Source organism: Doryrhamphus excisus, linkage group LG23 (genome assembly GCF_037039965.1).
Source record: "Doryrhamphus excisus strain RoL-2023G ecotype Guam linkage group LG23, RoL_Dexc_Guam_v1.1, whole genome shotgun sequence".
NCBI lineage: Eukaryota > Metazoa > Chordata > Actinopteri > Syngnathiformes > Syngnathidae > Doryrhamphus > Doryrhamphus excisus.
The window spans coordinates 1,381,221-1,408,466 of NC_136379.1; the positions used below are offsets into that span (position 1 = coordinate 1,381,221).

At 40.6% G+C, this 27,246-nt stretch overlaps 1 protein-coding gene across 4 annotated transcripts in view; it reads left to right on the top strand.

Moving 5' to 3' along the window:
• Window positions 1-27,246, top strand: part of enox2 (ecto-NOX disulfide-thiol exchanger 2) — a 220,225-nt gene that overhangs the window by 128,849 nt on the left and 64,130 nt on the right. For all 4 annotated transcript variants that reach the window (XM_078788495.1, XM_078788496.1, XM_058076578.2 and 1 more), the window contains one exon: window positions 25,194-25,325. In XM_078788495.1, coding sequence (XP_078644621.1) covers window positions 25,194-25,325 — 132 coding nt within the window. The remainder of the gene's footprint in view (window positions 1-25,193; window positions 25,326-27,246) is intronic.

Here is a 27,246-nt window from a genome sequence, read left to right on the forward strand (position 1 = left end):
TGAATGGTGCCAGAAGGCGCTGTGCTCTGTCTGTGGACTCTCACTCTGAGCCTAATGGCAAGAAGCCCCCAGACCGGGGTGGGTGGGTGGGTGATGGGGGGTTGGTTAGTGGGGGCTCCGGCTCTACCGTGCTGGAACGTAAATACAGAAATCTGCACTTGACCTCAACTTGCTCTGCTTGATCACAGCCCGATATGCCATGAATGATGATGTTGCGTGCGCGGCGCCGCTCCTCATTATTATCACCTTGAATCAAGCGGCGCTTCAATGTTTGGGGGGGGGTAGACCAAGTTGGTTTGTACATTTTATACACCGACGTTGTATATTATGACTGTTATTATATTTAATAGAAGTCCTAACACTCATCAAGTCCCCGTTTTATGTAAGTCTCTTCTTAGGCGTTGAACCCCCTAACAAGTAAATCCTACTAAAGTTCATTGAAGATGTTTTTTTTTTTTTGTAACTTTATTTATCCTATGATTATTTCAAAGATTGAGCGCCAGGCTTTGATAGCTTATTTGTCTTCATCACAACCCCCTCGCTCTGCATTTTGGTTAAAAGCTGCTTTTTTTTCCCTCTTGTGAAGGGCACGCACTTGTCTCCACATAAATTACAAATCAGAGATGGCGGGGTGTAGCGGGGTTCAACTACAAATGCAAAAAGCCTTGGAGAGGGTTTAAATCTGGAGTGTTATTGTGCATTTATCAAATGTCTGAATTTGTCAAACAGCATTAAAAAACACCACAGAAAGCACTTTTTGGAAACAGAGTTCAGATTAGTGTATGAATTATGGATTTTGTCGGGGGACAAGCATTGTTTTTGCTAGCGAGATCTAACAAAAGTTCTGACTCGACATCCATCATCAGTAGGCTTCATGGACTCTTCATGTTCATGCTGTTTAATAAAATAAAACCATGGCGGATGTTATAGGACCATAAAACATGTTGATGTTCCGCCATGCGCCATCTTGTAATCAGCTTTGTGTACTGAGACCGCCAGCTCTTCTTTTCTAACACTTTCCCATTGATCCGCCTAGCTGGCCACCCATCCAGGGTGTACCCCGCCTCTCGCCCCAAGACAGCTGGGATAGGCTCCAGCACCCCCTGCGACTCTCATGAGAATAAGCGGTAGAAAATGATGAATGGAAATGAATGAATGTATTGAGTTTTGGACTCCTATAGAGCAGCTACACATGATAACCCGCACTCTGTAGATCTTCCAGAACCTGAACCCATTCCAGCTGTATTTCCTTAGCTTTCCAAAACTGTCTGTTTTAATTTATTCCACCCGTGGCCAGCCTCTGGGCACGCCCACTCCACTGTGATCGGTCACACTTCCAAGCTCCCCCGAGGACTTCTGGACTACTGCCGAACCTCACTTTCTCATTTTGTCGGTAAAGGAGTTAATAAATAAATAAAACATTTGAAGAGCTAGTTAGCTGCTGGTAGCTCATGAGCTACTTGTTGGAGACCCCCGACTCGATGAAATGTTGATACTAATAACAGTAATTTTATGTATTTATTTCACCTTTAATGTTTAATAATGGCGAGAGACTACAAAATGGGCATTTATAGGACTCCATTGTTACCCGTTATTCACTATTCCTGTGGGATCTTGGAACATAATTGGTGGAAAAAGTTTGGGCACCCACGATTTAGTCAAAAGATGCTGCACGATGTGTTTTTTTTTTTTGATTCTGTCATCTGAGAGCCACAAACAAGTGATTTCTTGTGACATCTTCCAAGTTACATCACGCAAGCCGCTTTGTTCTAAATGTACTGGATTTATGGAACAGTCATTGCGTCGCTGTGGCTCTTGCAAAAGGCTCTATTTCTTTGCTTTGCTCCAGTCGCTTGTCGTGGAGCAGACATTTTTAGGCAGACTGTCTTAATCAAAGCCGCAAGAATGCTCTTCTAAGAATGTCTTGCAGCAATCTCCTGCCTTGCATTCGGTCCCTGCTGCCTTCTTTAAAGCTCTTTTGGATAGTTGAAATTTTCAAGCCGGTGTTCAAGTTGAGAGCTGCTCATGTACTGCACGGTAGATCCCCGCTGTTGGTGGGGAAAAAAAAACTCTGAATACTTGAGATGCCCATGAAAATATCTATTTTGACACCCCCCTCACTTGTAGTGCAACCAAAAATAATAGTAGCAAAAACAAGTGACAAGTGGAACACGTTGAACATGAACTATGCTAATGAGTTATCATTCTAAACATGTCGGTTTAATATCGTAAATAATGTATCCTGTATTGAAATTACGATATTACATTTGAGACTTTCCCAAAAAATGTTGATGTTTTCATCCCGCACCGCTCCATTACTGTTGCACTGTGCTGAAGTCACGTCAGCCGCCTGCCTGCTTTTAAACATTGACTCAAGTCCACCGCCTCATCCATTAAAGATGCCCCTGCAAGCAAAGCCCTGCCCAATTCGCCTCATGCGGTGAGTGAAGCCAAGCTGGAGGACGTGCGTGGAAAAGCGCCGCTGTCAGTGCAGGTATGTCTCACGGCTTTAGTCGAGTGTGTCGCCATTAGGGAGACAATGAACCACCTGAAACGCTGCACTGACCTCCATCCTGAAAGCTTTACTCCAAGGAAGCGCCAGACCGTGATTCATCTGCTACAAATCTCATGTGTGGTCTTAAAAGTCCAACCACGAGCGCTGGTGCAGCGTGTAATACCATGTGACAGTTGATATACCTGTACTGTACTGTACTGTACTGTACTGTACTGATAGCCATTAGAGTCTGCGTAAAAGCTTCATGTCTCTACATCCCGTCTCATTTTCCATGCACGCCCTAAATAGTCTACATCATAACATTATGAATTATAAAACATCGCAAGGATTCCTCCCAAAGCTAAGATCTTGATTAGTTCTGATCGCTTAACATATGTTGACCTACATTGGTTTGCTTTTAGCGTCTTTAATGGACAAACTACGTCCGTGTAGAACTGGAAGGGTTGCTGCAAGGAAGGGAGAAACTTTTAGGAGACCACTACGCTGCTCAGTTATCAACTATCCATTTTATGGGGGGGGGTCCTGTCGCGTGTTCAAGTATACCATCTTTATCTTCCATCATTTTTGCAGCGTTTGAGTGCGGTGTTGCCTGATATATACTGTATATATATATATATATATATATATATATATATATACTGGGTTGCACTGCGGTCTAGTGGTTAGCATGCAGACCTCACAGCTAGTTCAATTCCACCCTCGGCCATCTCTGTGTGGAGTTTGCATGTTCTCCCTGTGCATGCGTGGGTTTTCTCCGGGTACTCCGGTTTCCTCCCACATTCCAAAAACATGCTAGGTTAATTAGCCACTCCAAATGTGAGTGTGAATGGTTGTTTGTCTATATGTGCCCTGTGATTGGCTGGCCACCAGTCCAGGGTGCACCCCGCCTGAGGATAAGCCGTAGAAGATGATGAATGAAAATGAATGAATGTATTGAGTTGTGGACTCCTATAGAGCAGCTACACATGATAACCCGCACTCTGTAGATCTTCCAGAACCTGAACCCATTCCAGCTGTATTTCTTTGGCTTTCCAAAACTGTTTTAATTTATTCCACTCATGGGCCGCCTCTGGGCACGCCCACTAATGTGAGTGTGAATGGTTGTTTGTCTATATGTGCCTTGTGATTGGCTGGCCACCAGTTCGAAGACAGCTGGGATAGGCTCCAGCACCCCCTGCGACCACCCTCGTGAGGATAAGCGGTAGAAAATGAATGAATGACTACATATACTGTAGTTTTTACTCAGATTTCAGTCTGCGGAGATAATTCCGTGAATGGCTTCCCTGGTACAGAGAAATTCAAGATCTTATTTCTCCACTCAGTGTTTCACAATGCCTGATATCGCTTCACTTTTCTTTTCTTTGACACAATGCAATCTTTAGAGCCTGCCTGACGCTGGAGAGACATAATGGAGGTTAAAGTTAAAAAGTTTAAATCTCAGCCAGCTGCAAAATAGACAAGAGACGAGACAAGTTCATTGAGTTCATTTACTGTACAGTTTAATAAAAGTTGAATGCAAGGAGACAAATCAATACAATGCTTCCCAGAAAAATGACTATTCATTATAAAATAAATACATTCCATAAAAGTACATCATTTTGCCAAACAGGCTGGATGACAAGAGTGTTCAGTCTACATCTTTTTGTCCCAGTAGGTGGGGGTGGAGCTTCTAGTGAGTGGATACACAGGCTGTGTCCAATTTCAGGGTTTGCAGTCGACAAGGCCAGTAGCCTCCCCAGTATGGTTGAAAGTCAGACATTCGGAGGTTCCTCCTCCAGCTGCGACCAGCCTTGTGAACCAAGTAACTCAAACACAACCATCCTGTCCAAAAACAAAACTGTTTTTCAAGGTGCAGCAGAGCCGTTATTCCAACAGTCAACGCTTATTGGTCAGTGAAGTAAATACTTTATAAACAAAACAGCAAAAAAAAAAAAAAATCTCAAAAAATGGCGTCAATAATATACAGTAAAGTCTCGTTATATCGATATCGGTTATAACGAATTACTACTTATTACGATACTATTTTCATTTCCCGGCAAATGTCTTTTATGATATAATTAGTTCCGTTAGTACGATACCCGGTTATTATGATAATCCGGTTACTACGATGCCCTTTTCGTCTCCCGCCAGCCAATTTGGTCTGCTTATATCGATACAAAAGCACATGCCTGTATAGAATCTATACACACGAGAGAAACCACAAACGCAGTTGGTTCTTCTGTTGCAGGCATGTGTTTGGCCAGCTATGTGGGGCGGGTCGAGCATGACCTGTGAACCAGGAAGTGCAGGAATCGGTGTGTGTGCTGTGCTCTGGTGGTGGAAGTGTGAAAAATAAAGTTGACTGGAAGCAGCCGTTCGCCGTGTTCTTTTTTGGTATTGAAATCCTTAAGCAAAGATTGATTTAAGCTGCTCGACATTGTTCTATACTATAGAACAATGTCAAGTGCATTATTGCCCACTTTTAATGCAGTTCGGCGCAGGATCGGATATATGGATAGTCCGGTTATATCGATATTTTTTCCAACTCCCGACAATATCGATATAACGAGACTTTACTGTATATTGTTTATCAGCAATAATTTGTAGTACAAACATCTGATAAAACGGTGCCAGGTGTGGTTTGGTGAAGGCAGACTCGCATGCCTACACACCCAAGACTTGTTTGTTTGAATCAGGTGGTAAGCTTGTGGAGGACTCCATTATCACTATCTAGATATAGAACATCATGGAGATGAAAGTCTGTAGTTTTCTTCTTTTTATTCATTATTAATCATTTATGGGCTGCACTGCGGTCTAGTGGTTAGCACGCAGACCTCACAGCTAGGAGACAAGGGTTCAATTCCACCCTCGGCTATCTCTGTGAGGAGTTTGCATGTTCTCCCCGTGCATGCGTGGGTTTTCTCCGGGTACTCCGGTTTCCTCCCACATTCCAAAAACATGCTAGGTTAATTAGCTACTCCAAATTGTCCATAGGTATGAATGTGAGTGTGAATGGTTGTTTGTCTATATGTGGCCTGTGATTGGCTGGCCACCAGTCCAGGGTGTACCCTGCCTCACTTTGCGCTTGTATTGCTTGAGAAAATCCACAAGTGACCCCCGGGATACATTGTTGTCGTCTACAGATAGTTATTCCTGTTTATGCAGCAGCAACAAAAGCTTGTTAAACCATGACAGGACTCCCAAGACCATCTAGCGCTGAATGAACTGTCCATACATATTTAGCGGTGACAACCGCACGGCTCGTGTTTCAGACCTGAGTGTGTTTCCTGTCGTCAGCTGTCAAAGTTAAAATTCCAAATTGCCATACGTGAAGGCTTTGCTTTTTGGGGGTGGTTGGGGGGGGGCTGAAAGCTTGCCATACCGCCAACCTTTTCTTGTCACAACACAGCTCTGCAACAGTGTGTCAGCAGGAAGGGAAAAAAAAAGAAAGGAGTGCCCGGTCGGGGAGGCGGGGGCCAGATAAAGAACCCTGGCAAGTTCTCTGAGCTGTTGACATTTCCTCACAGCGACTCCTCCGCCTCTAATTGGCTAGTGCCGATAAGATGCCCGTGTTGTAATTGGCAGCTGCTGATAAGATGCCGTCAGCGGCGGGCCGAGGTGACAACAGCTCATGCGTTGGTGGGCCGGCGGGGGTGCTAAATCCGGGGGCTCAACCTGGTTTGACACTGACAGTTTAGGCGGGCTGGCTGTGACGGACTTGAACTGCACAACAAACCTTCAGCCATATTACACACGTCATAATAAATACTGGCATTTTGGGGGCTTGCATGTTACAAATCAATATTTTTTTCATTTTATTTATTTTATTATTATTTATCTTATTTTATTTATTTATTTTTTTAGAGCAAAATCCTTATTCATTGGAAAAGATTTGTTACAAAGGGCTGGAAATGCAGGAAGGACGCTTTCATATTTTTTCATTTGTTCACTAAGTGTTTAAATGCTGAATAATAGATAAATAAATACATTTTAAAATAAAGAGGTCCAAGATAAATTCATAAATAAGAATAAAAACAGGACTACAAAATGCAGGAAACTAAGCAATATTATAATCAGTAAATCGGGGGGGACTAAGGCTGTGTGAGTGTCGTGTTTAACCACTTTTTTACGGAATCGAGCGTCTTACGATGCCCGCTGCCATACAAATTCTGAGTGAAAAAAGGATGTGAGGCACGTTTATTCTTGGACCCAGGTGTTTTAACCGTCGAGACACATTCTCAAAACACTCAACACACTTCCGGCCTTGGAATTAAGAGCGCTGTTTGTATCTTAATTGCATAAACAAATCATAGAGTGTTAGAAATCATTTTTCAGCCTTCTTGACATTTAAAAATCAGTATCGGACCTAAAAAAAAAAATAATAGCTCTAATATCCATCTCTAATTACGATGTTATAGTTGGAAATATGGAGTCATTTTTACTGCAACTATAGTACCGTATTTTCCGGACTATAAGTCACACTTTTTTTCATAGGTTGGCTGTTCCTGCGACTTATACTCCAGAGCGACTTATACATTTAAAAAGTGTTTATATTACATAAACACTGGACACCTTTTCTGTTCATGTTTATTTTTGGTGTATCTGAATAAGCATTGTGTTAGCATATCTTACACCTATTCAGCCTGTTCTCTATTCTTTTATTAATGTTACAACTTGCCTTCCAAGAGGACGTAATGTCTGTTTTTGGTCAAGTAGTTTGGAAAATAAATAAAAATTAAAAAATACGACTTATACTCCAGTGCGACTTATGTATGTTTTTTTTTCTACCTAATTATGCATTTTTGGCCTTGTGTGATTTATACTCCGGAAAATACGGTATTTACAAACATGTCCACTGTTATGTTTATACATGTATTGTCATTTTTTAAATAGATGTAATATATTTTAGTTTATTATTTTTATTGTATATTGAAATATTATATTAGCTATTTTGGGGGATTTATTGGTTGATTTATTTGTGAGATTTGCTGCAAGATGTGTTCCCAGAAAATTACCGGAATTCTCTGTATCCGCTTTTCATTTTGGAGATGTCTGACACAAGGTTACCCAGCTAGAAGCGTAGAAGCCTATTAAAAGAACATCTGATCAAAGATGAGGTGGTACTAGCTATGGGTTAGGTTTAGGTAAATTGGGTCAAGGTTCCTATTCTTTTATGTTATTTGTCAGCCAGTACACACTTGCATCTTATCCTGAAAGAACCTGTCTCGTCATCCAAAAATATTTTCTGGGGGTTTCTTCCATTCCTGGCTGTTCTACTGTTCCACTTTTTTTCCCCCGCCTTCCTTTCAGGCTGTACTTGATTTACCAGATGTTTTTCCTGCAATCGAATGTAGCCTCAAGTTTCTTCGCTTTTTGACGTGAAACCGCTAAAGCGATTTCCCAGCAAGTTTGCCCTCAGCTGATGTCTGCGTCAATAAAAACACTTAATTCTTCTTTTTTTTCACCCTGGAAGGGCAGACTTGTCTTCTTAACCCAGCGATATAGCAACCTATGGAAATGAAAAGTAAACTTTAAATATTAGCTGTTGTATAAGTGTCAAAATGAGTTAAGATCTGTTCATCACTTACCAGTATAATGGTACTTAATAATATTTTGTCGGGGGAAAAACTAGCTCTCGATCTATTTGTCTGATTCCGATTTGCAGGATGTGAGACCTTGGACTTAGATCATGTCTTCACTTTGATTTGTGGAGGCCATTGTGCCAATACTGTAATTGTACTCCATTGAATGAATTACGCGGCGTGAACACTCGGATGGCTGTTAACTTGACTGAATGCTGAACTAATGTGTTGTTTCTGCCACACACTAATTGGTTACTGAAAGATTTGCCTTGAGGCTTTTACAGCTGGGACCATCAAGGATGTGTTCATTTTTTTCTAAGGTATTACATCGACATTAGTGTGGAGCTAGTTTATACACTTCAACATGCATTTTTTTTGTTTGTTTCTTTGGGTGTCAAAATGCTGTTCAGGTATCAATGGGTGCGTTTCCCCATGTTATACATCATTGGAAAGCTAAGGTTGTTGAGATTGGAATAATGTTCATTATTTTAGGATACAGTTATGTTTGCATGCAAGTCACAAACATAAACATGAATGCAACCTGTAATGTCCCGTAAATGTAAATAGTCCGCATCAAGCCTTACTTACAAAGACACACCAGCCACTGTTGTGTGCGTTCGTAATTATTCATCTGAACACTTAGCCAGGATGCATTCACAAGGACGTGGGCTTTCGCTAGATTGGCTCCTCTAAACAGGCAACCCATTGCAGCTCAATAGCCAACGAACGAACGTCTCGCAAGGTAAAAAGAGTACCATTCCCTTTTGAGACAGTTTCATTGAATCTGACACACTGAATAGCCAGTTCAAATGTGGAAACACGGTACTCTGGTTGAGGGGTGGAGGTTTTTTTTTTTGGTCATTAAAGCAAAGTTACAGTGTCCAGTGCCACATTTTTGAAATGGCTGATCCTTATTGAAACCGAAAACCTGCTCAAAATCCTAATTTATAGTTGTTTATTGACCCCAGACCTGACCGCATTCAGTGAATTCTCAAGGTTAATAAATGGAATACATTCATAGTTAGAGCATCTTATATTATCGCTACTTAAATATGTTTTTTTAACAGTATTAGAACTCTGTGGGCATGACATAACACACCCATAATCAAATTTACACTCCTATTATTGTTTACACTATAGTGCAACTAATATGCTGCAAGGAATCGAGACAGTTAATTATGATTCGTGATGAATTCAAGGATTATGAATCAGTTAGCCTTGGTTTATTTATGTTAAACATAAAATGTAGAAGCCAGAAATGTAGCTTTTCCAACTGGGATGGGAGGGGAACCTTTTTTTAACTATTTTTTAACTACTTTTTTTTTAAGTAATACTATCATAAGGCATGCCTGTTAACCTATTATGCTCTTTTTTCCACCCTTTGTATTGAGTTGTGGACCCCTGTAGAGCAGCTACACTCAATAACCTGAACAGAAAGCCTTTTAGGGCAGAATCTGCCCTGTGATTGGCTGGCGACCAGTCCAGTGTGTACCCCGCCTCTCAACCGAAGGCAGCTGGGATAGGCTCCAGCACCCCCCGCGACCCTCATGAGGATAAGCGGTAGAAAATGAATGAATGAATTTTGCAGAATCCAGTATTTTTTTTCCACGACCCGCCTCCGTGCATGCCCGCTGTGCTGTGATTGGTCACATGGCCAAAGTGCTTCCTAACTATGAACCATAAAAGGAAGTTCGCCCCTCTGTGACATCACAAAGGGGCAGTTTTACCACGCCTTTTGAAACCGAGTGTTTCAAACCAAACTTTCAGGGCTCACTTTCAATGCGTAAACCTTATTATGTGATACTTTGGCATAGTTTAACACGAGAATACAACATTTTAACGACATTTATAGGTCAGAAAAGTGGAAAAAGCATAATAGGTTCCCTTTAAGGTAATTTAATGTAAGGTAATATCTCAATGTTTGTGTCATTACTGCCGCCTAGTGACCAGAATACTACATAATACTTGTATTAAAATCTGTTTTGACGAGTAATGGACCATAGTCTACCATGAAACAGCAATTATTTTATTAATTAATTTGTGAAAAAGGCACATAAGCATCACATAACCGAAAGAAATCCTTCCAAAAATGTTCTTTCAAAGCGGTATTTGGCTATTTGGGAAACAGCAGCTGGAACAGGAGTGTCCCAAGTTAATGATAACGTTCCTGAAAGCACATATTTCAGTAGCCGGAAGGTTCAAGCCTTGTGTTTATTTCGATGCTGTTCTCATTGTTTATCGCGTCGTGTTTCTTGTCATAACTTGCTGTCACTGGCTTTAAAAACTATATGAATGTTTTTCTCCTTCGTATCCTCCACGGGACAATGGATGACATTATTACTGACAGTAAACAGGAAGAAATTAATCAGGCCTTCACAACTTCATACTTAGGCCCTCCGGGGAGAGGGAGAGGCGGTCTGTGGAAGTCCTTTTCTTTCCCCGCTCTCGCTTTTTGTCTTTATTAAAGGTTTTGTATGCAATTGACTTTTTCGGGCTTAAATATTGATATGGCGGATGCATAGTGAAGCAGACGAGGGTCCAGTGGATGAAGTGTGTGTGGAGTCGTGTAATGCAATCTTCCATCCATGCTGCGCTCTTAGAAAATCATTCTTGGATGTATTCTCCACAGCACATGTGGACTCCATTATGTCGCACAGCTGTTCTGTCCTCGGCCGCTAATGTCTCCAAGCAACGCGGCGCTGCACCCTTTTTGTATTAGCCGCATTATTTCAGCCCCAAATTTGGAATTCTTGTCATGTTCGCCATCTGACGCAACACACTCAGGCTTAATCCGCTATGTGTGTGTTTGCTTTGTGCTGTCGGAAAACAGTCAGGACATGCCGGGCGGCGTTAAAACAAGGACGAGGACCTCTTGCAGGGTTTTTAACCAACATCTGCCACTTTCTTTTTATCCGCTTTTGACGATACGTTTGGAGGTCACCCCAAATATAATTTGCGTGTTGTCTACTTGTGTGGAAAAACGTGTGCAAAATTTCGGGTTCCATATATGATGAGTACCGCCTCAGTACGGATTTAGGAGCATGCGGACAGGCCATAGCACTTTTAGTGCAGGAGGAACCTTCACTGTGTTCAGGTGACGGATTCACCCCCAGTACGGGTGACGCTCGTGACCTCTACAACCAATCATACTTTGAGTCTTTAAAACATTTTCCGAAGCCACTTTCCTCTTTCAACTGTCCAATGAGCACGCAGGACGACGTGTTCTTGTGTTTAATCGTGTTGACCCTCATTTGCAATGTAGGAATCGAAAGTAAAAAATGTCAACAAATGTGGGAGAATCGCAAGATTCATTTCCCAATCCTAAGTATTGCTGTGTATAATAACTATAATAATAAAGAAAATGTAACATGCCGTCCGACTGATGCTGAACCATTTGCTTGATAACTCGACATCGCAAAATGCTACAAAAGTTCTAACCGGATGTGATCAACGTTGAAAGTCATTTACGGGCACATGATATGACGTTCGCATGCTTTTACTCGCAAGTCGACAGGTATTGATCAGTTACCGATCGATCGTAGCAACCCTACAGGTGACAGTACAGCCGAATCATTTTCTACCACTTTTTCCTCATGAGGGTCGCGGGAGGTGCTGGAGCCTATCCCAGCTGTCTTAGGGCGAGAGGCGGGGTACACCCTGGACTGGTGGCCAGCCAATCCCAGGGCACATATAGACAAACAACCATTCACACTCACATTCATGTTTTTGGAATGTGGGAGGAAACCGGAGTACGCGGTCTGATATTTCACATGGAAACTTTGATATTCAACTCCTTGCAGCGAGGATTTAATTTAGGCAGCGATTGGGTGAATTCCAAAGGTATGAATCTTGGAGTGTGGACATCATTCAGACATATTGGTTGCTGGTGCGATGATGCAGAGCTGCTTTTAGGGAAGGGCACATTCAAAAACCCATAAAATACTTTCAGTTAGATTTTGAGTATGTTAAAGGTACTTAATATGCAAAAGTGACTTTTTAATGATGTTGCAACAGTATTATTTGTCCCTGGAGTCTATTTATGAGAACCAAACATAAGTAACCCCCCCCCGCTCACTTGTTTGCTCCACATTTCATAGAAGAGCTGCTCGAACGTTTGAAGTTGCGACATCTTGACACCGCTTTCTACCCTAAAGGTTAAACCTGTACAGCAAAAAAACATCCTGATTTGGTGAATACGCATACGGCCTCATACGACCCCCTTTCATAATACCTCTTAATACATTTGCTCTTTGTATAGAAATGAATTTGAACGTTGCAAAATGTTGACCGAGCGCAGTCATCCCAGTCGGCGTGCGGCGGTGTCGGAGAGCAAATTGCTCATGATAAGTCAAGTTGGAAGCTAATGCATAATAGATGAGGGAGTTGATTAATATAGCATACATACACACACACACGTACACAAATGTGCCTGTCTCATTTCATTAAGATTCATGTTTATCTAAATTCACTGCCATGTCATGGCTGCTCCACCACTGAGGTTTGAAGTCTCTATAGATATAAAAGTTGAACACTCCCAATCATATTTTTTCCATTAGTGCACTTATTACTGTATGTCCCGCTTAAAACATTTCTGCTGCGGTGGGATCCGAGGAAGCTTAGCAATTACTTTTTAGGGGGGGGAAACACTTCTGTTCCCATTCTTATTAGACATGATAATACGTCTCAAAGAAACTTGATTGTATGGATTTGGGTGAAATATTGTGCACACAAAACGGTGATGAATTTTAAAGACTTCAATGTCAAGAGAAGATTTTGGGCAAAACACTTCCAATACACTATACAAGATTTCATAGTCTGGTTCTTGGGTGTGTAAGTTTTGGGACCGGAAATAATTCCCAGTTAGTGTACAATATGATAGCATTCCGGATTCCTCCCACATTCCAAAAACATGCTAGGTTAATTGGCGTCTCCAAATTGTCCATAGGTATGAATGTGAGTGTGAATGGTTGTTTGTCTATATGTGCCCTGTGATTGGCTGGCCACCAGTCCAGGGTGTACCCCGCTCTCTCGCCCGAAGACAGCTGGGATAGGCTCCAGCACCCCTGCGCCCCTCGTGAGCATAAGTAGTAGAAAATGAATGAATGAATGAAACGTGCACCAAACATAATCTCCTCTATTTTATAGTTGCATCATCACCCATATTCCAAAAACATGCTAGGTTAATTGGCCACTCCAAATTGTCCATAGGTGTGAATGTGAGTGTGAATGGTTGTTTGCCCTGTGATTGGCTAGGAAGACACCTGGGATAGGCTCCAGCACCCCCGCTGTGAGGAAAAGCAGTAGAAAATGAACAAACGAAGAAGAAGAAGACATTCCAAGTAGAAATAGTCGGATCCACCTCAACCCACAGTTTGGGTTCTGGAACCAAACCAAGAGTGAGGACCTTGTTCTACGCTGGAGTTGCCGCAGGGGAGAGGCGGCGAGCTGGTTGTTGTCAGTTGTGTTTGGAGTTGGACCTTCTGAGCGGATTAATAAGGCTAACCTAGTGAAAACCTAAGCAATTTGATGTCTTACTGAATGGAACCATCCGTCATTGATCTTCATTGTTTGTAGAGCAAATGAACCCATAGAGAAACATCATGCATGCTTTCCATGTTCCATATTTCTACATGCAAGTGGCACATAATTAGTTTTGCCGACTCATTTTTGCACCAGCGCCTCGTAACGATCCGCTTGCCTATTAGTGTTTGGTCTCCCGAGTTCACCGTCGCTCTGCTGGGAGTCGCTCTCTTCACATCTTCACAACCGCGCCACTCCGCATACTCCCACCGCCATTATTTACTGATGGCTTCGCCATGGTCCAAGGTATTTCACATTCACAACCGCATGCTCGTTGCACATTTAGCCATTCCGGAACAAAGTGGAACAAACACATGATTTGCACTTTAGAACCAAAAAAAAAACCAAAATGCATTTTATGTTTGCTCGCTAATGGAATCTGTGGGATTTGTGCTTGTTGTTTTAAACATGTAAAACATGCTTGCTGACATTATTGCTTTATTTTATCTTGTCTTAAAGTGGGAACTTAATGATTTGGTATTTTCTTTGCTCTGCTGCCTCTTGGGTGGAATATTTCATCATTCAGCTAACTGCCTTGGAGTGGAGTTTCCAAGCAGCTGAAGCAGAAACGAAGATGTTTCTGCTTTGCTTTGCTTGTGCTGCAGGATTACGTTTTAAACGCAGCCCGTGAGAAGTCTGTTAAATTCCGAGTCTCTTAGAGGTGACATGTTAGACACCGTGTGTCATTTTTGACAGCATGCAATTCCCGAATGTTGTTCGGCATTTGCTCAGATGATGGCAGCTTAATCTTAATCCTGAAGAACCCACAGCACTACAGGTGCCAGAATTAATCTGATCATGTCAAGGAATTTTGCAAGAGGTTAAAAAGCTAATGTTGTCACCTTTTTTTGGGGGGGTGGGGGGGGGTCAGTATTGTTCCAATGACGCTACACTAATAGCATGCAGGAAGGCTTGACTTAAAGCTCCCCTATTATGCATTAGTCACTTTTTAAATGACGTTTAAATGACGTACCAAACATGGCAAAAATCTACCTCACCTGTTTATATATGTATATATGATAATATATATTATATACATATACAGGAATATGACTCAGAGCTGTTGTCTACATCGTTCGGGTAGGACACATTGGTGGCCCAAAGGAAGGATGTACAGCTTGAAGAACAGGGTTCCTAGGATTGACCCCTGGGGAGCCTCATATGTCATAACCATTTGGTCTGAGACAGTTTCCATTTCCAACAAAGTACTTCCTGTCCTCCAGATCGGACATGAACCAGTTTAGAGCAGTACCAGAGATTTCCACCCAGTTTTCTAACCTCTTTTATGAGGCCACATGGTCAACTTGACACGTACATGTTTCAGACTGTTAAACAAATGTTCATATTCATATATATAGTCAATGGAAACACAACTGAACACAAAATGTATTTTTAAAATGAATCTTTTAAATTAATCTTTTTATTATTAAGGGTGAAAAAATCAAATCTACATGGCCCTGTTTGGGGAAAAAAAAGTGATTTCAGATTATTGGATTGTGTACAGAGAACATACTAACTCCTTATTTCTAAAATCACAAATACTTCAACTTGCTGATGAAGTTCATCTTCAAACAGCTAAAATAATGCATAAGGCTTAAAATACGAAAAAAAAAAACTGAAACTATATTAGGAAAGCAGGAAGTGAACAAATGTAACAGTTACTGATTGTAAAAGTATGATATGGAGGGGTAGGATTTAATAAACTTTGCTTCTTCCTACTCCTTTCGGACATGTGGAACTAGGAACTGATTATGTGATGCATTCAATTGTAATCTGATGCATGTTCAAATGAAATAAAACCATTACCATAGATTATTATGATTATTAGATGATCTTTATGACAGTATTGTTGCGTCAGTTTCATTTGTATTTAAATATATTTATTGATCTTTAGATAAGAGTGCATATGCTTTGATTGGTTGTATTTCTACATTTTTACAAGCATAATAAGTTCTTCATCATAAACAACTGGATCGTAAACATCATTATTAATAAAGAGTGGAATACGTGTTCTTGCCATACAACCTGGGTAGATTGATAATGCATGTAATTTACCTCACACGGTTCGGATATTATACCAACGTATCTTCTACAAATTGTAAATCCACAGTGCAGCTGAAGAACACACACCAACCGATAAAAGTAAAGTGAGTTATTTTTAAGGAAGCTGTGGTCAAAAGTGATGTTTTGATTCGTGCCAACTAATCAAGCAAGCAAAACAGTCAGAATGCAGCTTGTTTCTGTCAAATGCATATTTTTTTTCCCCCACGTTGAAAAATCATAGTCACACTTGATTTGTCACACTTCTTTCACAGCTTTCAAATAGCTCATCAAGCGGTGTCTCAGCTTGATGGCATTTAATAGCCGACATGACGGCGACTCCCTTATTTCACCTTGCAGACAGACACACACACACACACACACACACGGCCATGTTTGTTATTTATCACATTGTTTGCAGTCCTTTCATAGTATTGATGCGGCGGGTCACGGCTCCGCTTTTCCTATTTTTTCACGCCCCTTCTTATCTCCCATTTCGTTTTCTCATCCCCGCCCGCTATCGGATTAATCAGTTCCTGTCTGTCACCTCTCTCCAGCCTGATAAGAACCCAAAGAAGTCACGCTCCTGTCCGGCGACGGATATTCCTCCTTGACAACACTGGCAGAACAACACAAGTGCCTCTGTTGCATGGCTGTAAAAATAACTACTGATACACGCCTTGGAAAACATTGAAGGCCTGCCAACTATTCACAAAATTCCACCTTTCAAGCTGAATCACTGTGGGTATAGAACAGGGGTGGGCAAACTACGGCCCGGGGGCCACATCCGGCCCGCCAAGTGTTTGAATACGGCCCGCCCAATCTTTCCAAAGTATTTCATTTAAACTCAACATACAACCTGGCATCATGGCCTGAGCCAACCTTTTGATGGTTTTATCAATTTCGTTTTTTGACATGGTCTGTTGTTTACAAAGTGCTCCTGAAAAAAGGGACACAAGCACATAATAATACACAATAATAATAATAATAATAATAATAATAATAATAATAATAATAATAATTATTATTATTATTATTATTATTATTATTATTATTATTAGATTATTAGATTATTATAATAATTATTAGAACTATTATGATTATTATAATTATTATATTAATGCTAATTATTATATTATTATATATAATATTATTGTTATATTTGCATATTTTACATAATAATAATTATTATTATTATTTAAATTTTATTGTAATTATTATAATATTTAATTATTTTTAAAATATTTAAATATAAATATAAAATAATAAATAATAATTTTACAGATACAATAATACCAGGTGGACTGTTACGTGTAAAATATATAGTCTGCCCCCCCCCGGTAAATTTTGTCATATCAATGCGGCCCGCGAGTCAAAAAGTTTGCCCACCCCTGGTATAGAAAGTCAGCACAGCGCTAAAAATAAAATACCACTTTTTTATATTCTAAAAAAATTACTACATTTTCTTTTCATTCATTCATTTTCTACCGCTTATACTCACACAGGTCGCCGGGGGTGCTGGAGCCTATCCCAGCTGTCTTCGGGCACATATATAGACAAACAACCATTCACACTCACATTCATACCTATGGACAATTTGGAGTGGCTAATTAACCTAGCATGTTTTTGGAATGTGGGAGGAAACCGGAGTACCCGGAGAAAACCCACGCATGCACGGGGAGAACATGCAAACTCCACACAGAGATGGCCGAGGGTGGAATTGAACTCGGGTCTCCTAGCTGTGAGATCTGCGTGTTAACCACTCGACCGCCGTGCAGTCCACATTTTCTTTTAATGATGTAAAATACATAACACGTACTATTCATCTGCACTTGCTGACTTATTTGAGTCATTGCTGCATATCATGCATGGAAATTGCTCCTATTCTGGTGATGCCTTTAAAGAGCCTCGTTTTGTGTGCAAGTTCGGGTCTGTTGTCATCTTTCTTCCACGGTCTGAGTGAGACATAGCAAGTAACTGTCATGCCCTGTCGACTCTGGTCATTTTTTTTATTTTACTGAGGCCAAGCAGCAAACAGCATATCATGCACTTTCTTGTATCCGCAAAAGCAACACTATCCAGTCCATGCTAGCACACTTCCCTTTTTTTTTTTTTGCATGATAACGCCATAAAATTAGTTAATATGAGCTAGCTAACAATTCACACAATTGGGACTCACCTATTTCAGCTACAAAGCCCTGTAAAAAAATGCTCTAATAAAGTTTTATTGTTGTATATACATGCTGTGATCATGCATGGACAAGCATATTGATGATAACATGTAATACTTAGTATTTTTGCCTTATTTTGATGATATAAAACAAGGTAAAACAGAATAAGGTTATGCATTGTTGACATGCATTGTTAGCTAGCTGGTATTAACTCATTTTCTCAGGTTATATGCACAGAAAAGAGAAATACATATGTGTTCAGGATTCACGTAAGGATTGTAAATGATAAATGATGGGCTAATTCCCAATAAGTGCAGTTCCCCCATAACTTGAATGGTGTAAAATTAGTTATTTTTGATAAAAAGCAAAACACAAGCTTTTTATTTGGATATTACAATGAATCATTAGCCATGTTTACATGGACCCAAATATTCCAATTTCATTCGGGTTATTTGCTCAAACGGAAAAAATGTAACCTTTGTATACACCTCATTCCGAAAGAAAAGTGCCAATCCGAATGAACATATAATCGCATTCCCAGGGGTGGAATATTCCTTTCCCCAATCCGATTGAGGTATCTTGTACCCGCTCAATCGGAAAGTTGTCAGACTGCGTTCTTCTTCCTGGTGTTTTTCTTCTTCTGTTGTTTATTGGCGGTTGGCAAGCAGCTTTGGTGTGCATTAGCGCCATCTGTGGAACAGAATCTAAACCCTTCTATACGCCATTCACAAGTCCACTTTTATTCAAAAAGAAAATATATATCTATATAAAACATGTGCCGAGTTTAATTATAAAATATTAGCAAGATTGAACTTTATCTTTTCCTGTTCCCGGGTGCGTTCTTTCAGCGAATGCTGAGATATGACGTAACACGCAGATCCAGACGTTCTTCGATTTAAAAAAATGGAGGCGAGCAATCGGCACTGGACTGCTAAGGAAAGTTTGTTTTTGATCCAAACTAAATTCCAAGACTGGACAAAGGAAAAACTGGCAATACGGAGTTATTCCAACAAGTGAAAGAAAAACTCCAGGAAGTCGGTATCACGTGATGTTGGTGTTTACGTTTTACTGGGCATGCCCCATTGACTATTCTGGTTGATTATAGCGCCGCATGTAGACACGCGATTGGAATATTCCTTTCCATGTATACCATTTCGGAAAGGTCATTCGGAAAGACGAAAATTCCTCATGTAAACGTGGCTATTGCCAGGTGACTTCCTGTTCTTTGTGACATATTAACATTTTTATTGAATATTCTTTATGTGTAGTCAAGTAATTTTATCAGAACGGCCATGTTTGTCCATTTACGTTTGGTTCATTAAGCCCATCTTTCCTCTCCGTCACCCGGATACTTTATGTGTCTACCACTGAGGGCTCTAGATTGACCTTGAGGGCGGAAGTCGATACCAAGGAAACCAACCAATATCATCAATGTACAGAAATGTGGAATGAATGGCGAGTCGGAAGTTGGTAAGACTTGCACACATGCTCTTTTCCGCTATAATGACCTCGATTAGAAAGGAGGAGTCTGGCAGGAGGCAATCGATGGCGGTATCAGAAGTACATGATGGACTCTCCTCAGTAAGAATATGGATTGACCTCCCTGTGTGCGACCACAATGACGCCACCTCCACTGTGACAATCGCTGTGTTTCTTAGCTTCCTTCCATTCTGCTCTTTACAAGGCTCGGCCCCCACCTCTCAGCTCCCCTGGCGGGCAGCGGGGAAATTAAGTCATTTTCAAGCCCATTGGCCGTCAGCGTCATTCAACAGCAGGCGGCTCGGAGCCAAGGGTCGTTAATCCAAAATTCATGTGCCTTAAACGGGCTAAGATAAGATACGATATGCCTTTATTTGTCCCTCAGTGGGGAAATTTGCAGTACAGAATCAGTTAAGCAGTACAAAATATAGAAAAATAAACAATATAAACAACCCAAGTATTAACAAAATCAACAGTTTTTCCCAGAGTTATATACAAATACAGTATGCAGATAATATGAAACCAGATGAAATATATGACCAGTCTATACACTATGAGATTAATATGAGGCATTATGGAAATACTTCACTTAGAACTTAATATATTGCATTTAGAGGAGGGGTCTCAAACACGCGTCCCGCGGGCCAAATGTGGCCCGCAGGACACTAGTTTGATATGGATGCTGTATGGTATCATGTACCCAGAAAAAAATTATTACGTTTGATTCATGTTCATGTTCAAGGTTAAATAACTGTTAATAGTTATCCTCCCTATCCGTGTGGAAGTGGTAAGTTTTTGGATATTTAAGTTTAAAGGAAATAACTTGAAGGCTACCGTTTAGGTCGCTAGCTCTCTAGTTTGCGAGTTAGCATGTGTCTCAAGTTGCGCAGTATGTTTATATGTAAATAAAAAGAGTATAAATGTGACTATAGTCGTGTTTTGTCATGTCTACAGGGCTCTAATAATGCTTTGTTCATTTTAATATGAAAAAAATCATTTGTCTACCCACCAACTATATGTGCTTTCTTAAGTTTTTATTATTTGCCGTTTTATTGTTATTATTATATTTATTTATTGATTTTCTTTATTCTTGATTTGTTTATTTATTTTTCATCTTATTTTGTGTAGAAAAATAAAAATTAAGATATTTGAGAACAATGGAATGTTTTATCAGAGCTTTTCTTGTAGAAAATCGAAACCAAGGCGAAGTTTATTCATTTATCTGTTTTTAATAAATACGTTTGTTTTTTTTTTTTTGGAAAACCTGATGCGGCCCAGTCTCGCCCAGACCCTAGCTCCAGTGGCCCCCCAAGTAAATTGAGTTTGAGACCCCTGATTTAGAGCCTTAATATTGCACGTGGAGGTTGACCAGATATTGCATAGTGAATGGAGTCTGGAGTAACTATACTGAATATAAAAAAACTATACAAACTATACAAAATACAAACTATATTATACAAAATATGTAAAAAATAACTACACGCGAGCTAAGGATGGTGACAAAAATTAACGTAATAGAAGGTGTGCGGTGGAAACAAATACATAAATAAAAACATTGGCCAAGAATGTGAGAGCACCTTACGTCGGATTTCAAGGCTTCAGCATAAGGACTTGATGACAGTCATTATTGCTAAGTAGACGCTACAAAAATCAGTAATTATTGCCGAGCGCAATATGGCTGCTGAACACAAAGCGTCTGAGAAGACAGATGGAGTGTACAATATCTTCCAAACAAGAACGGGGAAAAAAAAAAGCAACTTGAATTGACGCTGGCTGCGTGCACGCTCATTGTGCTGCAATACAATGGCCTTCTTCTTCTGTGTGGAGCATGAAAAGCTACCAAGTGGGACAAAAAGGCTGTGGACTTTTCTGGAAAATGATGCTTGCTTGACCTCGATCCTCAGCTAAAAGCAGCTGATTTTGTGTGTTTGACGAGGGAGGTTCATTGGATAAAGAAATACAATTAGGGAGGTAGCATGCAAATGAGCTGATGTGGCATTGAAAAAACAACAAACCTCTGGCAGGATGGAAGCAGCCTCATCAACAAGGCCCGGAACCCCCCCTGACACTCTTCACGCCCCACCTCTGCCTCATCCTGCCACTTTGACACTCACTATATGCGTTACATTAACGCTAAGTTTGGACTCTTAGGAAAAACAATCAGACTGCACTTCTGGAATAACAAACAAAAAACAGACTGTGTCTGCACCTACTTCACCAAAACAAATTCCTAGTACAGTAAAGTCTCGTTATATCGATATCGGTTATAACGAATTACTGTTTATTACGATACTATTTTCATTTCCCGGCAAATTTCTAGTCTTTTATGATATAATTAGTTCTGTTAGTACGATACCCGGTTATTATGATAATCCGGTTACTACGATGCCCTTTTCATCTCCCGCCAGCCAATTTGGTCTGCTTATATCGATACAAAAGCAGCTTAAATCAATCTTTGCTTAAGGATTTCAATACCAAAAAAGAACACGGTGAACGGCTGCTTCCAGTCAACTTTATTTTTCACACTTCCACCACCAGAGCGCAGCACACACACCGATTCCCGCACTTCCTGGTTCACAGGTCATGCTCAACCCGCCCCACATAGCTGGCCAAACACATGCCTGCAACGGAAGAACCAACTGACATAGCATACACACCTATTCCAACGAAGACACAAGCGTACAAATACATGTATTTAATTGTGTTGTATTCAGATATCTTTTTATCGCTTGCAATAATCACTGTTTTTCATATGTACATGCTGGCGTTCCACGAACGAACGCAGTTGGTTCTATACTATAGAACAATGTCGAGTGCATTATTGCCCACTTTTAATGCAGTTCGGCGCAGGATCGGATATATGGATAGTCCGGTTATATCGATATTTTTTCCGACTCCCGAGAATATCGATATAACGAGACTTTACTGTATGTGCTTGATCATACCTGGCAATAAACCATTTCTGATTCTGATTCTGAGCTTGGAGAGGCCACATTATACAACGCTGACACGCGCACTAAATCACACAACAATACAATACAAAGGGTAAAGGTCAAAATTAAAGTAAAGACAAAAAAATGGGCATCTACTGTATCTACTGTATATTTTAGGGGGGAAAGGACATCTTGAATAAAGACACAGTGAATGGAAAGAAATATGTGTTCATGTTTCCCATAAGGATTGCAAATGATGGGCAAAATTGCAGTTCCCCTTCAAAAGACTTGGTGTTTTATCGTGTTAACGTATTAATGCTAGCGGTAGTTAACTTCTTTTTACAATTGAATGTCAGTGAAGATTCTAGACTTGTCACTTCATGGTTTTCCTTTCTTAATACCAACACTAGCTCGCTTCTTTTTACACGTGTACGACTCTTACAATTGTTACAAATGATGCTGAGGTTCTCATTGGGAGTGACCAGGATGGATAGGATCAGTAACGATTACATCAGAATATTAAGTCAGAAAAGCCAGACTGAGACGGTTCGGAGGAGAGATAGTGAATATATTGGTAGAAGGATGCTGCCAGGTAGGAGGCGTAGAGGAAGACCAAAGAGGAGGTTTGGAGGAGGACTTGAGGGTTGGTTGGAGGTGGTTGATTTGCTGTGGCGGCCCCCTGAAGGGAAAATCCCAAAGAGAAAGAAGACTCTTACAAATGTTTGAATGTTTTTGGTGGCCACAGTTTGACCCCGGAACAGACTGTAATTGACTGTGGGAATAATACAAACCAACAGATTGTCTTTGCCTGTAAAGGTTCCAGCGATAAACGCCTCATATTTATTGTTTTGAGTTCTCTGTGTGTATTGTGCCTTGACTTTCTAGGGAGCGTTGTCAGGGAAACTAGTACTATGTACTCAATACTACAAATGGTCTCGAGTCCCATCTGACATCGCCATTAAACGTGTGCGCATGCATTCACCCTCACTGCAGCGCAGCCAATGATTGAAGTGTAAGCTGCACTAAAAGCGCCGTAAAATCGCATGCCAGCGTTCCTCTCTTCTTCCTTTTGGTCGCTTCCAAGTTGGAAATTGCACCAGTAAAAAGCCGGCTTGTGAAAGCCTCATCATCATAATCATCGTTATATGTGAGACCGAGAGAGGTTGTAGTGTTTTGACAAACGCCATCTCGCTTCCGGTGGAACAAGCACAGGTACAGGTGAGGCTTTTGGGCGCTGGCAGTGATTAACAGCGGCGGCGTCACAAAGCGGCAAGGGGGCAGTTTGGCTCCAGCTGCACTGGCAGCCATTTGCAGCTCCATCAGATGGACAGAGGTCGAGCAGAGGAGAGTGAAAGGTGCTTTAGAAATGGATGTATGATGCCTTCACTGCCACCTGACTGCAGCCTTTTTAGTACCTTATTTGTCCAGGGTCTATGAAGCCAAGTCTGATTTTCCAGCGCTGCAAAAACGAATGATGCCCCGCATCCGTGATAATCACATTTTACACCAAGCCGAGGTTCACTTGTTGCCTGTTTGTTTTATTTACCGGTACTTGAAAGCATCCCAGTTCATTTCCACCGAGCTCCCGAAGTGTCAAAAAATTGCACAGACGGCGGCGAGGTGAATCATTTTCCAAGTGCCTTTTTGTTGTGGGGTTGCGAGGGTCACGGCAGTCTGTTCCTCAGCTCTCAGCTCCTTCTGTTAGAAGATTCCTGGTTTTCCGTGTCTTTACAGAACCGTCTCGAGCGGTTCTCGTTGCGGCATAGACTCTTCTCATGGAAGTAATATTCTCAAGGCTGTTTTTCTTATTGCTAAAATAAGGTAGTAAACATTCTTTTGGATTTCATCTTGAGGCGGAAAGAGGAGACGAGAATACGTACGAGAATCCACTGACACACACAAACATCGAAACATTTACAGAACATTTCTGTGACACGTGAAAACTTTATCATGCAATAGAAGGATTGAACAGGAAAGAAACCGTTTGAATGGTGCAATGGGAACTTTGAAGGCGTTTGGGTTGGTTGGAAAAGTTGCACACCGCTGTGACAAAGTCAATGAGTTAGAACTCATCACTTGTCCCTTGTGTTGTTGTAGTCAGGATTTCATTGTTTGTGGAGTTATGTCATTGATAATAGTGATGTATTAATCCAAGCTACAGGTGTACAGAGTTGGTCTTACCTGGGGAGATTACCAAGGGAGTCACCTGCAGGAATGTTTGGGGAGGAGCCACCATGAGTCTTTGGGTTTTATAGTTTTGGTGATGTCATTAGTCATGATGAACCAGTCATGATGTGTTATATATATCACTATATTGACACTTACTATGGTACCCATTATGGCATTGGATGCTCATATCACCGAGTACTTCGGTACGAGGTGCATTATTAAAAAAAAAAAAAAAACAACCCTAAACTGTATTATGGAAAGCAGGAAGTGAACAAATGTAACAGTTATTGATTGTAAAAGTATCAGATGGAGGGGTAGGATTTAATAAGCTTTGCTTCTTCCTACTCCTTTTGGACATGTGGAACTGTGAACTGATTATGTGATGCATTCAATTGTAATCTGATGCATGTTCAAATGAAATAAAACCATTACCATTACCATTACCATTACCAATGTTAGTAGTTTGCCGTCCAAAGACATGGGAATGTTTAGCTCCAAGTGACATTATTTTGTGCAATACAATATTGGACATGGAAATAGGAGTTGAGAACAATGTACATGTATAAAAGAGTATAAAATCATGTAAGTTGTAGCTACCTTCACATCCTTTAATTTTCGTATTGAAATATAGCATTTTTTTAAGTCATGCTGGTAATTTGCTAATTTGTTGACATGACTGTTTTGGTTTGTTTGGGTTTTTTTTCTCTTTTGTGGTGCTTAACTTTTTGTCTTTGTGTCTCTGCAGAGGGGATCCATAACATGCCCATGGAGTCCAACTCCATATCCATGCCCATGTCGGACCCCAACGCCTGGGCCACAGCCATGAACAACCTGGGCATGCCTCCAATGGGCATCGCCGGCCAGCCGCTCATGCCAGGTAGGCGCATTATAACGCATACATCCCTTTTTTTTTTTTTTTTTTTAGGGAACAAAATGCAAAACATAAAAAAATTCTTAGCGTTTGTGTAAACAGCTTTGCAGAAGATGTTTTTCAATTTCTAGTTCTCCTTGGCAGCATCGCTAGCCTAAGCCTGGCTGCGCTGTTTACAGAGTGGAAGCCTGAAACTCTTCCTGCCCTTCACTCAATGTGTCCCGTGTTCAAACGCCTGCATGCCAAACCAAAAGGAACCTTATTTGTGCTACTTTTTTGCCATTTCCTCCGATGTCCAATGTACTCGCTTGAAGTGGACACGGCCGTGTTTCATTTCCAAAAAGCTTTACCAGCGCCGCTCCATTTCACTGCCGTCATCGTCATCATTTTAATTATTTTTAAAAATTGAATTCTTGTTATTTTTTTCCTAAAAGCTATTTTCCATTGAAGATGAAGCAGCAAAGAGTATTTAAAAATGGATTAGCACACTCCAGAGGAAAGAAAATGTAGCCTGAAAAATTAATCAAGTTGGCTGTCCTTTTTTGTGTGCGTGTTTGTCATTTTGAGACAACCAATCCAATGAAAGGAGCTGCTCTTTCTTGCTTTCTCACAGGGTCAAAGATGTTTTTTTTTCCCCACAAGTAACCTTTTGGAGGGGGTGAGTTCATTTCCTGTGTGGTGCATTGGCCATCTGTGAATATTAAAGGGGACCTATTATGCTTTTTCCACTTTTCTGTCCTATAAATGTAGTTAAAATGTTGTATTATTGTATTAAATGATAGCAAAGTTTCAAATAATGAGGTTTGCTCATTTGGAAATAATCCCTGAAAGAAGTTTGTGATGGCTCAAAATGCTTATTTTCAGGGGGCGTTGTTAAACTGGAGGTTTGTGATGTCACACATGGACAGGCTTCCTTATATGGTCGTGGCTGTAAGCCAGATAAGCTCTTTGCCCTCAACCAAGCGCTGCTTCTGTGTTTACATTGTTAGCAATGGAAGTGTTTCTTCTGGTGAAAGGGTACAATTCTTAACGACGCCACCATCAGGCCCAAGTAGTTGAAATTCCTGATGATTTTAATCTGTCAACGGCATTTCTCACTGGACTTTTGTGAACATGGGCCAGTATGCAGCTGGACTAGCCGACAAACTTGCTGAAGCCTGGCGCCTTTCCAACATTATTTGTTCATGTGGAAGAGTCAGAAGAGCAAGCAGTCAGTAACAATTGTTACTAATTGTGTTTATTTAGAGCAAAAGCGCTTGTCTGTGTAGCATTATAGAGTGTGCATATAGGAAGCTGGGTTGTTAATAGCTTTTCCCACCACAATCAAGTTTTTTAAACAGTAGTAGTCCCGCATAAAACATTACACACTTTTCCGATGCTGTAGTTAACCTAGTGCTAAAACGCTAAAGCTACTTATCATTGAGAGACGTCTTGAAGTAACGTCTTTTTGTGAGAAACCTCAGACTGTCCAGGCTCTACTTTTGGGTTGGATTCGGGATCCAACAGATATGGCTGTGGGTCAAAAGCAGATATTTTAAAAAGATGAATCACCGTTTCTTATCAACTTCTTATCACCGTTTCTTGTCAACACCTATAAAGTTGGGTTCGCAGCTAGCGACACAATACCCGAACAACGGTGTGACCAACCACAGCGGAGTAAATTGAATAAAAATAAATAAACAGGAATAAATTCAAACAACCGTTTTCGCGGGAAGCACAAAATCCCCCAAAATACAGCTGGAATAGGTGCAGATTCTGGATTATCTAGAAAGCTTTCTGTGTGGGTAATCGTATGTGACTAAGACAACCATATTTGTGTTGTTTATGTTTTGCCATAGTTGTTTGGACATTTTGGGTAAATACGTAGTATATATGGAAAAATGTGCATCAAAATGAAAGTTATACATGAAATGTATATTTAGAAAAA